Source organism: Felis catus, chromosome A1, assembly GCF_018350175.1.
Source record: "Felis catus isolate Fca126 chromosome A1, F.catus_Fca126_mat1.0, whole genome shotgun sequence".
Taxonomy (NCBI): domain Eukaryota; kingdom Metazoa; phylum Chordata; class Mammalia; order Carnivora; family Felidae; genus Felis; species Felis catus.
Genome location: NC_058368.1, coordinates 133,934,377 through 133,948,670, shown reverse-complemented (window position 1 = coordinate 133,948,670; position 14,294 = coordinate 133,934,377). Strand labels below are relative to the sequence as shown.

Genomic DNA, 14,294 nt, shown 5'->3' with positions numbered 1-14,294 from the left:
TCCTAAGCCCTAGCAAAATGTAATTGCCCGTCTTGCTTTCATTTATCAGGGGTGTGCCCCTTCCCTGTAATGCAACTTGCTATTCTGTAACTGCACACTGATCTAAGGCTTTGTGACAGCTCCTCTGTTTTAAGCAACAGTAAATTCACCCTACAAAGTCAGAAAGGCAGCTTTTTGATAGCTGCTGTCAATTTTATTGCTTTATCCTGGTTACTAGGATAGAATCTGTAGACATGGTGTGTTTATTGGTTTTATGTATCGTATGTTGTTACTGCTCTGACAAGCTATTCCTATAAAAATGTGTTATTATTGCATGTTGTAGCTCAGTGAGCTGACCCTGCATTTCAAAGTGTACTGAAGCAAATAGCATTGAAGTCCATAAAAGTTGACTGGCCTCCATCACAGAGGACTCTCTGCGTGAGCTGCAATTCCTACAATCTGATAGCAAATTATACCTTTCCCCAGAGCCAGCAGCCATCACTGCTAACTGAACATAGCACAGACACAAACACAGGCATGATCAGTAAAATTTCAAGACACTTCCTCAAGAAGTGTCATTTGTAATTTTGAAGTTTACAAAAGTATGAAATAAATGGCTTTTCAATGTTTTTGTGTATTATTATAAGATGCAAGAGGGGTAGTTGACCTTGTTTCTGTCTGTCTTGAATGCTAAAGAAAAAATTAACTCGAGTTATGGCAAGAAAGAAGGGACTGGTCCTAAGCAAGTCACAAGTGGGGAACCTGGGTATTTCACTAGAATCAGTCGCCTGGAATATTAAGAGTTAGAATGTCTGATAGGGGGTGGGGGAGTAAGCTTGAAGGCTACAGAAGAATGGGACAGGGAGGCGCGGCTCCTAGATACTGCTTTATCACCAGAAACATCTGGGCATTCATTACCAAACAGATTCCTCTACCCACCCCCCTGCCCCATCCCCAGATATTGGAATTTGGTTAGACTGGGGTTGGCACTGGATTCTACGCCAAATGATTTCATGCAAAATATACTTCCTTAAACTTAGTGTTATCAACCAATGGCAGAGTCATATATAAGGCTCCATGCAACAAATGAGTTGAAGAACTGCTCCATTTTCTATAAGAGGAAATTTTGTAACAAAATGGGAATAAGGGGCTAAGAAGCCTTCAAATCCAAGGGTGAGACATCCCGGGCAGAAAGCCTGTTAGTCTCCTGCCACAACTTCCAGGCCACAAGATTCTGCTGCTAACCTCCCCTGCTCTCCCACCTATGCCCTGTCCCCCACTCCCATTCCATCCCATTACTTACGATATGAAATCATTTACTGGATAATGCATATCTTAAAAAAGGAAAGAACTAATCTACACAGACTATTTTTAAAAGCCATTATGAAAGACTGTTCATGAAAGATTAAACAGTGAACTTCATTGAACTTCCTCCTCTCATCCCCCCAAATTTTGATAATATCCTCTAAGCATGTGACTGTTCAAGACAAGGTATTATAGCCACAAAGGTAAGAAGACAGGTGGCCATTGGTGTAGCCATCTGTCTACTCTTTCTCCCTTCATGTTCTTTCATGGGCTTTATAAACAGGTTGGGTCTCCCTTTTTCTCTTTATCTGGTCTTTGGAAACAACCTAAATAGCCAACAATAGACACATGACCAAATAAATTAGGGGATGATCTAAACAAATGCAGAGATATCCTATATTCTTGGGTGGGATAACAACATTAGAAACCTGTTGGTGTCACTAGGAAATCAAGAAGTAGAACTTAAAATGAGATAAAGGTTTCGATCTGTTAGTCTGGCAAAAAAGGAAGAGCTGGATAAAAGCACCGGTTGTAGGAACTGCATGCATGGCTTACAGACATAGACTAGTGTAGCCATTCTAGGACCTCTGACAACAATTAGTCCAATTAAGTATGTGGCCCGCGAATTCTGCTAGCGTATATTTCCCAAGAAAATTTCACATCTCCACAATGATATTTAGTGCAACATTATTTATGGAGGGGGAAGTTCAAAGCAGTTTGAGTGTTCATCACTAGGAAAATGGGTAGATAAGTATGGAAGATGCCCACCATGGGTATGATACAGTAGTCACAAGCAATTGATTAGATACAGCTATGGCAATGTACTTGAATCTTAAACATACAGTGTTGGAGGAGGTCATCAAGAGGACAGGACTACTGGTTGACACATGAGCAGGATCTGGGCAATCAGAGGCTCCTCATGCCCTCCCCTGTCCTTGGAATGTACACTCTACCCCCCATTCCCACAGTGGGAGCTGGTTTCCAGAAGCAGCCTTAAGAAAGCAACATTCTGTTGCTCTGGATGGTACCCGTGACTGAACCCAGTTATGGCCTCTATATATAAACTGTTAAGATTGTAGCACATGGGTGTAGCGATCTACTTGTCTTGGGGCCACCCAAGGCAAGCCTCATATGTAAGTTTCCTTGCTTATTAAACCTGCCACCTACCAATCTGGAGTGGTCTGCCAACTGTCTTCGGTCTCTCCTTCAGGTACAGGGGCCAGTTTGTGGGCCAAGAGAGAGAGCTTGATGGGGAAAAAAAAAAAAAACAACCCAAAATGACATATTAACATAGCTTTTATACATTAAAAATACACACATACAAAACAATATACCAGTATTTTCTAAGAGCACAAAAAGATAAACCATGAATTAACATGGCTGCCTAGAGGGTGGGAGGGGGGGATAAAAGGAAGTGTGGGGATAAATTAAATAACTCAGGCATAAGCCGGCTGAGAATTGGTGGGACGACCCAATCGTCTGCATCAGAGGCTCTCGGCTATCTATGTACGAGCACGTGAATGAAAGCAATATAGCACACCCATAAAGTGAAATGCCATGTAGCCATTATGAACAATATTGCACAGTATATTTATAGACATTGAAATATATTTGTGATTCAATACTAAACAGGTCAGCAAACCTCACCTCCACTATTATTTCAGGTTTTTGAAAAAATTAAAAACCTATATAAATTGAAGAATGATGAGTGGCTGGTTGGATGGCAGGGATTCATTTTTCTTCTCTTCTGTATTTCTAATTTGCCTTCAATGACCATGTTATGCAATGAGTTTTGCTGTTTTTTAAATTTTTTTTTTCAACGTTTATTTATTTTTGGGACAGAGAGAGACAGAGCATGAACGGGGGAGGGGCAGAGAGAGAGGGAGACACAGAATCGGAAACAGGCTCCAGGCTCTGAGCCATCAGCCCAGAGCCCGACGCGGGGCTCGAACTCCCGGACCGCGAGATCGTGACCTGGCTGAAGTCGGACGCTTAACCGACTGCGCCACCCAGGCGCCCCGAGTTTTGCTGTTTTTTAAAGACTTTTTTGCTTTTTCACAAAGGTGCAAGAAGAATAAAGAGGTCACTGGATGTGAGAATTTACAGATAGCAAAAAAGGAGGCAATCTTTTTCTAAAGCTTTGTGTTTTTATTTTTATTAAAATAATTTTTTTAGGGGTGCCCAGGTGGCTCAGTTGGTTGGGTGTCCAACTTTGGGTCAGGTCTTGATCTCACGGTCTGTGAGTTTGAGCCCCGCGTGGGGCTCTGTGCTGACAGCTTGGAGCCTGGAGCCTGCTTCGGATTCTGTGTCTCCCTCTCTCTCTGCCCCTCTCCCGCTCATGCTCTGTCTCATTCTCTCAAAAATAAATGTTAAAAAAAATTTAAAATATACATTTTTTAATTTATCCATTTTGAGAGACAGAGAGGGAGATTGATTGATTGGGAAAGCCAGCAGGTGAGGGGCAGAGAGAAAGGAGAAAAGAGACTCCCAAGCAGGCTATATGCTGTAGTGCAGTTCGAACTTATCAACTGGGAGATCATGACAAGAGCTGAAACCATGAATCAGGACGCTTAACCACTGACCCACCCAGGTGCCCCAAGGCTTTGCGTTTTTAAATCCAAACGGTCAAGCCCAAGCTTCACCAGTTGCTCTTTTTCTTTGAGGTCAGACAGCCATGCTTGTTCTAAGGATGTCCATGTGAACAGAGCAGCAGGCTGAGGAGCTGGGACTTGCACTACAGGGACAGCATCACACGGATGGATGTGGATGGGCACCTAGTCCCAAAAAGTAGAAATCTGTCTCCAGCCTGGGAAAGTCACTTCGGCACAGCACTGTATAACACAGCGCGTGTATTCCAAAGGGGCAGAATTTTCAGGCAAAGGATTTTTCTGGAGACAGGTTAGAGCTGGAGGATATGGTGATGCCAGCCTGACATATGAAGACGCAGTAAATGCAACATGCTTGCTTCAGGCATCGTAAGCATCTTCATTCTTCACCTCCTGGCTACTGACAGCCATCTCCGGGCAGTGCGTAATGAAACAGCAGATGAGTATTTGTGAGAGGCTTTCAGCTTTACAATGTTACCAGACTTTCTGTAAAGCGGTATGGGGCAGTACCTAGTAATCATATACAACATATCTTTCTTTTCTCCGTGTCTGAACAGACTTGACTGGCAGGTCACCAAATACATAGGGAACGACAGATTTGGGAGCAGGTTCCCTTTTTGACGTGCTTGCCTGCATCCACGTGTTGGGACAGAGTCCCGCGGCCAGCCTGTGACAAGAGATGGCCATCTTGTCTTTTGGAACACACATCCCAGAAATCAGTAGGAGGATGCTGCTTTTCTGTGAGGATTGCTGCTAAGATTCCCGTCCCGGGTCCAAGGAGTCGGAACTGTCAGAGAACTTGAACCTGAGCCAGACTGACTGACTTTCCATATGCAAAAAGTCATGAAACTGACTTTCAACAACGCATTGTGGGCATTTCTAGCTTTTGTAGATACAGAAGATGTAATATTCACTGGGGTAGAGGTAGAAGATAGGAGGAACACAAATGATCACTGTGAGCCATGAGTTCAAACCATACCGATCGACGGGTAAATAGATTTAGAGTGTTGCCTGACCATTGAGTTCCTTAAGGCCTGGCTGATACCAGAGGAAACAAATTTCTATAGTTAATAAAGCTGCACTTTTTCATGTTACATTTGTGTGATGAATCCCCAGATGCTAGATGGAAAATTGCCTGCTGATTAATTAGAATTAATAAAGGAGCCCTACTACAGAGAATAATTTGCTTCCTTGGCTCGTGGTTTCCCACCGATCACCAAACGTGTAATTTTGCACCATATGATTTTTCTGCATGTAAAGAAAGAGACAATGAGATGGCTTAGATCATTCACAGAGGAGCCTAGATCTGAATTCAATTACACGACACCTGGTAATGTTTAGAAAGGTCAAGAGCTTTGCAGCCAGAAAAAATCTGGATTGGAATCCAAATTCTCTTTACAGGGTGTATATTAAACAAACAACAGAGCCTGTCTGGGCCTGCTTCCTCATCTGTAAAATGGGGATGCCACTATCATCTGGTTTGGGGCTCAAATGAGATGGTAGATGAAAAGCATCTTGCCCAGCACTATGCACATATTTATCTACATAAGGCAGAAAATAAATGTTAGGCTGCTTCTTTCCTTCCTGCCAGCTTCGGTGATTTTTGATGACGAGAAAACACACAGGAAAGGAGGAAATGCAAGATGACAGGGCACAGTGGTAACTGATTGGTAACTGATGGAGGAAGGTAATAGGAGATAATAGGGGAATTGAAGGAGATGGTTTCACTGAGGAAGAGACCGTAAAAAAGATAGCGACCTTGGTGTGGAAGCTGGTAACTTCTGCGGCCAAGGAATAAGGTTGGTACAAAACGTAGGAAGGCATTACAGGGAGGCTTAATCTTCAAGAATAGAACATGTTTGTGTAAGCTAAAAAAAAAAAAAAAAGCAAACCAGTCCAATTAACAAAAAGCAACCTGCAAAAAACCCATGCTTCCCATAATACACAGTGATATTCAGTAACACTTTAGAGATGTATGTGTAGATGTAAGAAAAACATCAGTCATTATCTTTTCATGCTAAATTTTTATTTCAATGTTATGCAACTGCATAAGTATAAATATTTGTTCAATATACAACAATTATGACATCCATAGGGAATTTCTTAGAGAAAATAAGACTGCAAACACTTTATTGCACAGATCCTAACAAACTTTTAAGCTGGTAAATCTACAGCTGGGAGTACTACCAAGGAGCACATCTTACAATCACAGGAGACTGACCAAATAGAACACAGGAGAATTTCTACCAGCTGATTGGAGAGGTTTACAACAACAGACAGGTATTACATGAATGCAACCTTAAGTACTCTTTACCCATCCAAAATGCAAAAACATATTTGGCCAAAATGATAATACACTATACAAAATATACATAAAAATATCATTTGTAAACAAGCAGCTAGTTGTGCTTTAAAGGAAACTGGACAGTTAAAAAGCAAAGGCTGTAAACCATGAACTCCCTCCCCGACGCACCTGTCGTGATGTCTGAGTACAGATGATTGGGTTATGACAACTGCCAAACACAGATATGAATTATAAATGTTGAGACCACTTTGGAAACCCATTTAAGTTCTTCTAAAATATGCGTTTCTTCTACCATTTCACAACGTAGTGATGGGGGATGGCTAAAACTACACGGGGGCAGGGGGCGGAAAACAGGGGCAAGGGGGGGGACTTTTTGTTCTGTTTGCCAACTCATTTTACAAGGAAGGACAACCCAGCAGTCAGTTAAGTGATGCCTTTGTTTTTGGAGCAGGGTTTACAGCCCTGCTAAATAATTTACAATCCACAGGCTGTGCTTTAGATGAATGATTTAGATACTAAGACATCCGAGGGGGTTTGGGTGCTGAATTTGTGTTTATTGGTAATTGTTTTCCCTCTTGAAAAACAAAACAGAAAGTCCTGCTATGGATCCCAAACATCTTATAAATACTTATCCGTGTGTATTTTCTCTTAGTGCCTTAGTACTTAGGTCAGCAAGTGCCGTCTTACAATACAAAACAAGCCTCCAGGACAACTGCAACAAAAACAAACAAAAACCCCCTCAGCACTAAAATGATTTGACGAAGTCCACATATTCCATGGTATACAAAATTTAAATAAGGCTTAGCAAAAGTAAAAAGGACAGTCACATTCAAGCACCAAATAGCTCCACCAAGTCTTTTTGTTAAAAAACGCTGCTCTTTATTAATACGTTTTTTTTTTGCATACAAATAAAGAGATCATGTTATGAAATGTATGGAGCTACTCGATGCATCAGAAATGAATGTGAAACCCAGGAACTTGCTAAAAACAGCAAGCTTCATCTACAACATAAGGCCCCAGCTATGTATTAAAATGTATCTGATGTCCTGATTATTCATTAATATATATGCTATGATGCCAAAATCCAACCCCCCTTTCCCTCAAAAATGCAAATTTAAAACCTCTTCCAATGCCTGATGCTTATTACTCAACTTAAGTACTATTGGATCTGCGTGTGGCCAGTAATTTTCCTTTTTGTTCAAGAGCAGGGCTGGCACAAGACTACTACAAAATGTGTGCTTCTTGGACTAGTGACTCATAGCATCAAGGCCTGAGTTTAAGAGCGTGAAAAGAAGGGAAAGTGAGAGAAATAAAGCTGACATGTGTTTATAGCCTCCACTACACCCAGGGTGAAGACCCGACATATATACCCACAGACAAGGATAACTGGCCTTTCAGACAGTTGGACCCAAGATCAAGTGTCCACTGCGAAGACTGTAACATGAGTATGGTTAGCTCTGCTTGTTCCGACCATTCCTAATGGAGGAAGAGTCCAAATGCAGTGATTAGAGTAGTTCTTGCTTTAAGATCTGGAAGTCTAGGTAGGCAGATACAGTACTCTCAAAATCTTGGGTTAAAAAGACACACACAAACTCACCATCTACTGTATTTAGGGCTTTCTTTCATCTTGAACTCTACTCAGAATGTGTTAACTTAGAAAAATGTAGTCTTGAAATATTCTCTGAAACCATAGACCAAAACATGTGGGTGGATGTGTATATACACACGAGTGTGAGTGTATCTATACTCTTACATACACCCGGTTTTAACCATTTTGCTTCATTACTATGTGATGATAAGTGGTAAAGCAAAAATCCTACTGGAAAAAAAAAGAAAAGAGAAGAAGAGAAAGAGCTGTGGTAAACAACGCCATCAGCAGCAAGGTATCACTCTACATCCCAAACCAAACACATTGCTAGGTATTTACAGAGAAAATCTTTATCCTCAACAACCCTCCACTGTAAAGGTGTTTCTTTATTGTTGTTGTTTTCGTTTTCCGTACAAACCCTCTCTGGTAACAGTGTTATGGGTTACAATTGGGAAGGCAATTGGAAGAAGGTCCCCTCTTTCTGTCTCTCTCTCCCTCTCCCCCTCTGCCTAGGGGCTCCAGGCTCTGCCCGGCGGGCGTTCCCACACAGTGCTGGCTTCACAAGGTAGTCAAGACTCAGGTACACATTCAGGTCGGGTCTCCCCAGTCTGGCCTGGGGCCTGCCCCGTTACGAGGCCTTTTTGTGCGGGCTGCTACGCAAACTCTCTTTCCCCCGCCTCTGCCGCACCACAAAGTCCTTCTCAGAAGAAAGGGCGATGGGCCGGTCAGGGTTTGGAGCTGGGGATGCCTTGGTCACTTCTCTGCCCACGCTCTGCTTCCTAGTCTGAGAGGGCGGGGCTGCGACAGGCTCTTTGCCTTTGGTTTCTCCTGTGGTGGCAGATACCGACAGGGCCCTGTCCCGGTGGCCGGCTCCCCCTGCCACGGGCGGGCTGGGGTGGTGCAATTCCAGGGTGACGGTGGAGCTCCGAAAGGATGGCAGAGAGTCGCTCTTTGTCATGTGGGTTCTGCCGTCGCCCCCGGGCAGGGTCTTAGCCGCAGCCCCGCTGGCCTTGGCCAAAGACGCGTCACCGCTAGTTGCAGCAGCCTCTCGAGCCCCCGGTCTGGCCTCAGGAAAGCTGGAGGAGGAGCTGAGAGACTTTTCTGGGAGGGCAGTGGATCGAAAAGAACTCTGTCCGGTGGCCGAGGGCGACCGTTTCATGCCGCTGGGCTTGCCTGCCTCAGTCAGCGGCTTCTGGGGACTCAGCACTTTCCCCTTGGCCTCTGGCAAGCCTTTCCCCACAGCAGCTGCCGGCCTCTCTGGGCCTTTTGGCCGGGCCTCGCCGGGTGCCAGGGAAAGGCTGGCCTCAAGCTTCCCGCCGTCTGCTGGAACGTAAAGTGCTTCAGTGCATTTCTTCCCCTCAGACTTCCTGTCCGTGGCAGTGGCAGCCTGTGAACTTGGACTCCTGTCTGTCTGTCTGCACACAGCGGGGCAATCTTTCACAGTGGATGGTTTGGGGTGCTTTGGAGACACGTTTTGCTTTTCACTGACAGGGGCAACTTTCTGGTCCGCCGATTCACCCCCTCCTGGGTGTCCTTGCTGCGGCAGATGTGTGGGCTTCTCTGGTGCCTCCGGGGACCGCCTGCCACTGGTGGCTTTTAGCTTAGGGTCTAGAGGACCCCCTTCGGTGAGCAGCGGAACTGAGGGTCCACTTCCTCCCTGGCTAATCGCATTGGTGGCTGTGTTCTGGGAGCCTGGGAGGGCAGGGAAGGCCTCCAGCACACCCTTACTGCTGTCCTTCCCCTCTCGGCTGGGGCCGACCTGCGGCTGGGCCGCAGCCTCTCTGCCTGCTGCAGGCCCAACGCTTGGCTTCTGGGAGGAGAGGGCCCTGTCAGGGTGCTTAGACTTTGCGGGGATGGAGTCGGGGCCAGGCCCAGACTTGGGGCTGCTGCTTTCACCATGCACTGCAGCGGGCCTGGGAGGGCCCTGGAGGCCCAGGCTGGGCTCTGTGGTACAGGGCTTGCCCCCCGTCTCTCTGCCTGAGGAGTGGCTTGGGGAGCTGCAGTGCTGCTGAGTGGCCAGGCTGGGCAGTTCTTTGGTGACCAGCGGGGGCTGAGAGCTACTGCTGACGTGCTTTTGTAGAGGCTGTTCTTTCCTTTCTGGTTCCTTGGGACCGTCTTTCGGCAAGGATGGGAAAGCAGAGAGCTGGGCTTCCTTCCCACGTTCAGGGCCTGGTGGCTGCAGGGACCACCGGCTGGGAGGAGCTTCCGGCTGGGGTTCCGGGCCACCTCTTCCTCTGCCCAGCTCCCTCTCACGAGGAGTCCCTGCTGACTGCAAAGAGGAGTCCTCCCTCGCCAGGGGCCTCACCTCATCTCGGCCATCTCTGTGGTTTGTTTTCCCACAAGGTGCCCATGCTTTCTCCAGGGCTTGAGTCTGAGTGTAGGAATCTGGACGGGTCCTTTCCCCAGAGGGGAGATTTCTGGAATTGTCACTGGTTTTAGCAGCTTCTGGAGGATACAACTCCACAGAGGGATCCCTGTGGGAGTCAGGTCTCACGGCGGACCGCTCGCTTCTGGCCGTGGAAGGGCCCCTTTCAGAGGATTCCCTCCCACTTGGCTTCTCTCTTGAGGCGGTACCTTCAGGCAGCAGCAGACTGCGTGACCTGGATGGGTCCGCGCTGTGGGGGTTCAATCCCAGGGAGGGGAGGAGTTTGGTGTCAGGGCTATGGTTTTGGTGTTTGCTGGGGCCCCCCTCTCTCCGCTGGGGATCGCTTTCCATGACTGTCACTGTGCTCTTGGCTGCATGGGAAGCTTTCCTATCCCGCTTTAGCTCTGGGTCAGAGCAAGGCACAGGAGCTGCTGGTGAATTCTGGAGACCCCGGCTGGGGGGTGGGAACCGGGGCTCCAGCAGGTAGGACTTATTAATCCTGAAGCCAGCAGGGGAAGGCTCCCTCTGACCCGCCGTCTCACCCTTCTTGCCCCCGGTGCTGGGGAGAGCCGGTGGCACAGAGGGCCTCACATCACTGGCCGGGCTGGGGCTCTGTGCAGGCTCCGGGGAAGGCAGCTCTGTCTTGGAGGCCTGAGGTCCAGACAGGAGAGCAATATCCAAAGTGCCCTCAATTGGCTTCAGGCAGGACACAGACCTACCTTCCAGTTTATACTCAGAAGGGCTTTTCCGGACGGGTGACTCAGGAGCAACCAAGCCTGGCTTCTCTACTCCACCGTCCACCCGCCCAGCTAGCGCCTTGAGAGGGACAAAGGAGACAGTGCTGATCTGAGCCGTGTGGGCACTGCTCATGAATGCTCGGCTCTCAGAGGCCACTGGGGCCTCCTGCTGTCCACCCATGGACCGGACGGGGTTCCCGGGCAGGCTTTCGTGGGCACTAGACGGCATCTTGGGCTTGAGCACAGTGCACAGGCCGTCATCTTTGTCTTCAAGTGACATTTTCTTTCGGAGGTAATCGATGTTGGCCAGTTTGCTGTCTAACTTCTCACATCGGAGACACTCCTTGGCCTGGGAGGCCTTCTCCGTGTTTTCACCCTTCCCAGAGCTGGACCTATCAGCCGAGTGGCAGAGAGTGTCCTGGAGGGTGCCAGGAGCAGAGGTGCGCTTGAAGTCACAGATGCCCTGGCTGTGGTCCCCAGGTGCCGGGCCATGGCCAGCCGCTGCCCCTTCCGAGGTCACTCCTTCGCTGGCCCGAATGCTGGCCTGCTTGTGAAGAGCCCCTTTCAGCAGGCTGCCCACAGATGGGGCCTCCTGCAAGGCTACTTTGTTATCAAAATGACTTGACCTTTCTAAAGCCTTTGGATAGATTTTCTTCTCTCTCTCTTCCAGCCTAAAAGTAGAGAGGTTTTCTAAATCACTCCCAAGTCCATGGGATTTCTGGTGGGGTTCTTGTTTCTCTGGGAGACCATCTGGCTTCTTCACCACCACCTTGGCCTTGAGCTTCTCTCGGTCCAGCTCATCCACAGACTCCTGTCTCCCCAGCTTCCGGGAGACAGGACGCTTCAGGCAGCCTTGCTCCACAGGCCTGGCGCGGCTCAGGGAAGGGGCATCACACACATTTTCCTCCAGGCTCTGCAAGGTCACTTCCCGTGGAGGCTGTTCCCTCGGCACCTCCTCCTGGGTCACCTCCAGGCTGTGTTTGCGGGAACACAGGTGCTTCTTGTCACTGCCATAGGAGGGAGACAACTTCTCCTCTGACTGCACGCGCTTGAGCAGTGGGGACCTCGGGGGCTCTGCACTCTTGGGCCTCACGATATGTCTGACGATGGTGGGAGGGGAGTGCATTTTGCTGGGAAAAGCTTGAGCGATCTTGGAATTGCCAAGCGAGTGTCCCAACAGAGGGGATGGTGACCGCTGAGGGGAGGTGGGCTGTGGTGTTGGAGAGGGGGTCCGGGCCAGTGGGGAGAGGGGGATGCTGCCGGCCGACTTCCGCCTTCCAGAACGGTAGCGCTGTCCGCTGAGTTTGGGGGCCAGACCATGTAGGGTGCTGGGCCGGATGTGTCCTGATCCCGCTGGGGAATTGGGGGCACTAGAGCTTGGGGAGCTGCTCTGAGAGGAGTTAGTACCTGGGGGTGGAAAACAAAAAGCCATGAGCAATGGGCTCCATCCCTTTTCTATCCATGCTTCCAGCCCAAATGGTTGTAGGTCGGGTCAGATTAAGGTCAGCAAATTGTCTTAGCATCTAACTCTATTGAAAAAATGCTTTTCAGGTAAACCTCCCCCCACATCAGGGTTCAACCCTGTATTTCCTGCCTTAATGGTCTAAATAGATGTATCTTATGACTACCCTTTCACTTACACCTTCTTTCATTACGCTGGAATAAGCCTCCCATCCCTCAGGAGCTCAGATAGTGACTCTGACCTCCTCCCACCTCTCCCCTACTGTCTGGGCCAGGAGACTCACTCACCTGATGGGAAGTCAGGGGTGGAGCGATAGCTGGGCGTCGGGGAGCGGGGAGACAAGCTGTGCGTTGGGGAGCCTGGGAGGCTCTCCCCTGATGAAAGGGACCGGTTCAAACAGGAGAAGCTTCGGCTGGTGTGGAGTAAAGGAGAAGGCTGCTTGGCTAGTTTTTTAAAAAGGGATCTCCTCCTAGAGTGGAAACAAAAACAAAGGAATCAGATTCTACATAGAGGGCCCCTCTGTCTCCCCCACAATATGGGTGTGCTCAGTTTCACACCTCTGTGCCAGCACAGCGACACGGTGTCAGACCCCACACTAAGGTGTAGGTTCCCACTCCCATATTAAAAACCTTATGACTCAGAAAAGAAGGGTCTTTGCTAACGTACAACGGAAGTTCTCTTAATTCCGAATACTTTAAGAAGAAGCGACAAAATAGGAAGAATAGAAAACATAGGAAATATATATTCATTTATTTATCTGTCAGGGTTATGAGGAGGGTGTTTTGTACCCACAGCTGTTTGCTGTGCTTATTCCACTGTGGGCTCTTGAATATTCCTAATGACCACGTAGGCGGTACATTTACATAGAAAAAGCGACAAAGGTGAACTGAAGCTTATCATATCAGCAGGGCACCACACACTATATAGCTGCAGCAGAAGCAAATGAGTATTTAGTGCTCAACAAGCATATCTTAAAGGGGGGAAAAAAAGCTTCTGGTGACTTAGAAGTACACGTGGCTGTAGAGAGCTCTTTCACCTTTAAGGTCAGGCAAGCCTCACTCCCCGCCAGTGAGCTTAAGCAAAGGTTTACATGCTGCTACACCCCTTTGAAACAGTGTGTTCTGTTTAACTTAAAGCACAATCAAAATCTAAAGCACACTTTAAGAAAAGTGTATGAATCAGTCATTAATACAAAAGACTGCATCTCAGAATTCGTGTGTGTGTTTTATTTGAGTTTAATAAATGCAATAAATGTACTTGGGTTAAACAATGAAATCATTTTATCAAGCTCCTAATGACAGACAGCAACTCCCCTGCTCGGCCCTTGGCCCACTCCCCAGAGAAACCGCTTTCTACTCCTTTAGCTACTTCTCCTATTTGTCTGCATACTGCTAAGTAATCTCGTTAAGTTTTCGTTTTTCAATTTTAGAAACGATCTACTGATTTCCTAGGACAGAAGATGAGAGTTAGGCTCTTACACAACCCCCTTCCACCTTCTGACCAAATACACTTCCCCCTTTTCTACGCCTCCCTCTAGAGCTAAAACAAAACTTTCAGTTAGAAAAGAGGCGGAGCTTTTCTTTTATATTCTAAACACTGTTCACAGCTAAGCCATGCGAAGCATCATTCCATTTCCTTTCTTGCAGGACTTTGTCTTTCCTGGAGTGAATAAGCACCCCTTTTTCATTTGCTTCTTTCTCCACATTTCTGTCATCAAAACCCCTCTTACTACAATCAGACACATTAGATCCAAGCGGGCCAAACGGGGATGCTGCTGTGGTGTCACATGGGGAGCCCATCCAGACAGGTGCCTGGCAAGAAATGTCCCCACTAGAAACACACACACATGCATCTTGCCGACGTCTGCAGAGAGGACTCACAGCGCCTCCCAGATCGCAAATGTGTAAGCCAGTTACATCTGCAGTCAGTAAAACAAAAACCTTTATT

General features: G+C 47.4%; 1 protein-coding gene across 20 annotated transcripts in view; it reads right to left on the bottom strand.

Annotated features, from left to right (window-relative positions):
- Positions 1-5,894: 5,894 nt before the first annotated feature.
- Positions 5,895-14,294, bottom strand: part of MAST4 (microtubule associated serine/threonine kinase family member 4) — a 565,494-nt gene continuing 557,094 nt past the window's right edge. For all 20 annotated transcript variants that reach the window (XM_023257117.2, XM_045061519.1, XM_045061476.1 and 17 more), the window contains 2 exons: positions 12,635-12,816; positions 5,895-12,292 (listed from right to left, as the gene is read on the bottom strand). In XM_023257117.2, the coding sequence (XP_023112885.2) occupies positions 8,412-12,292; positions 12,635-12,816 (4,063 nt within the window). In that variant the 3' untranslated portion in view covers positions 5,895-8,411. The remainder of the gene's footprint in view (positions 12,293-12,634; positions 12,817-14,294) is intronic.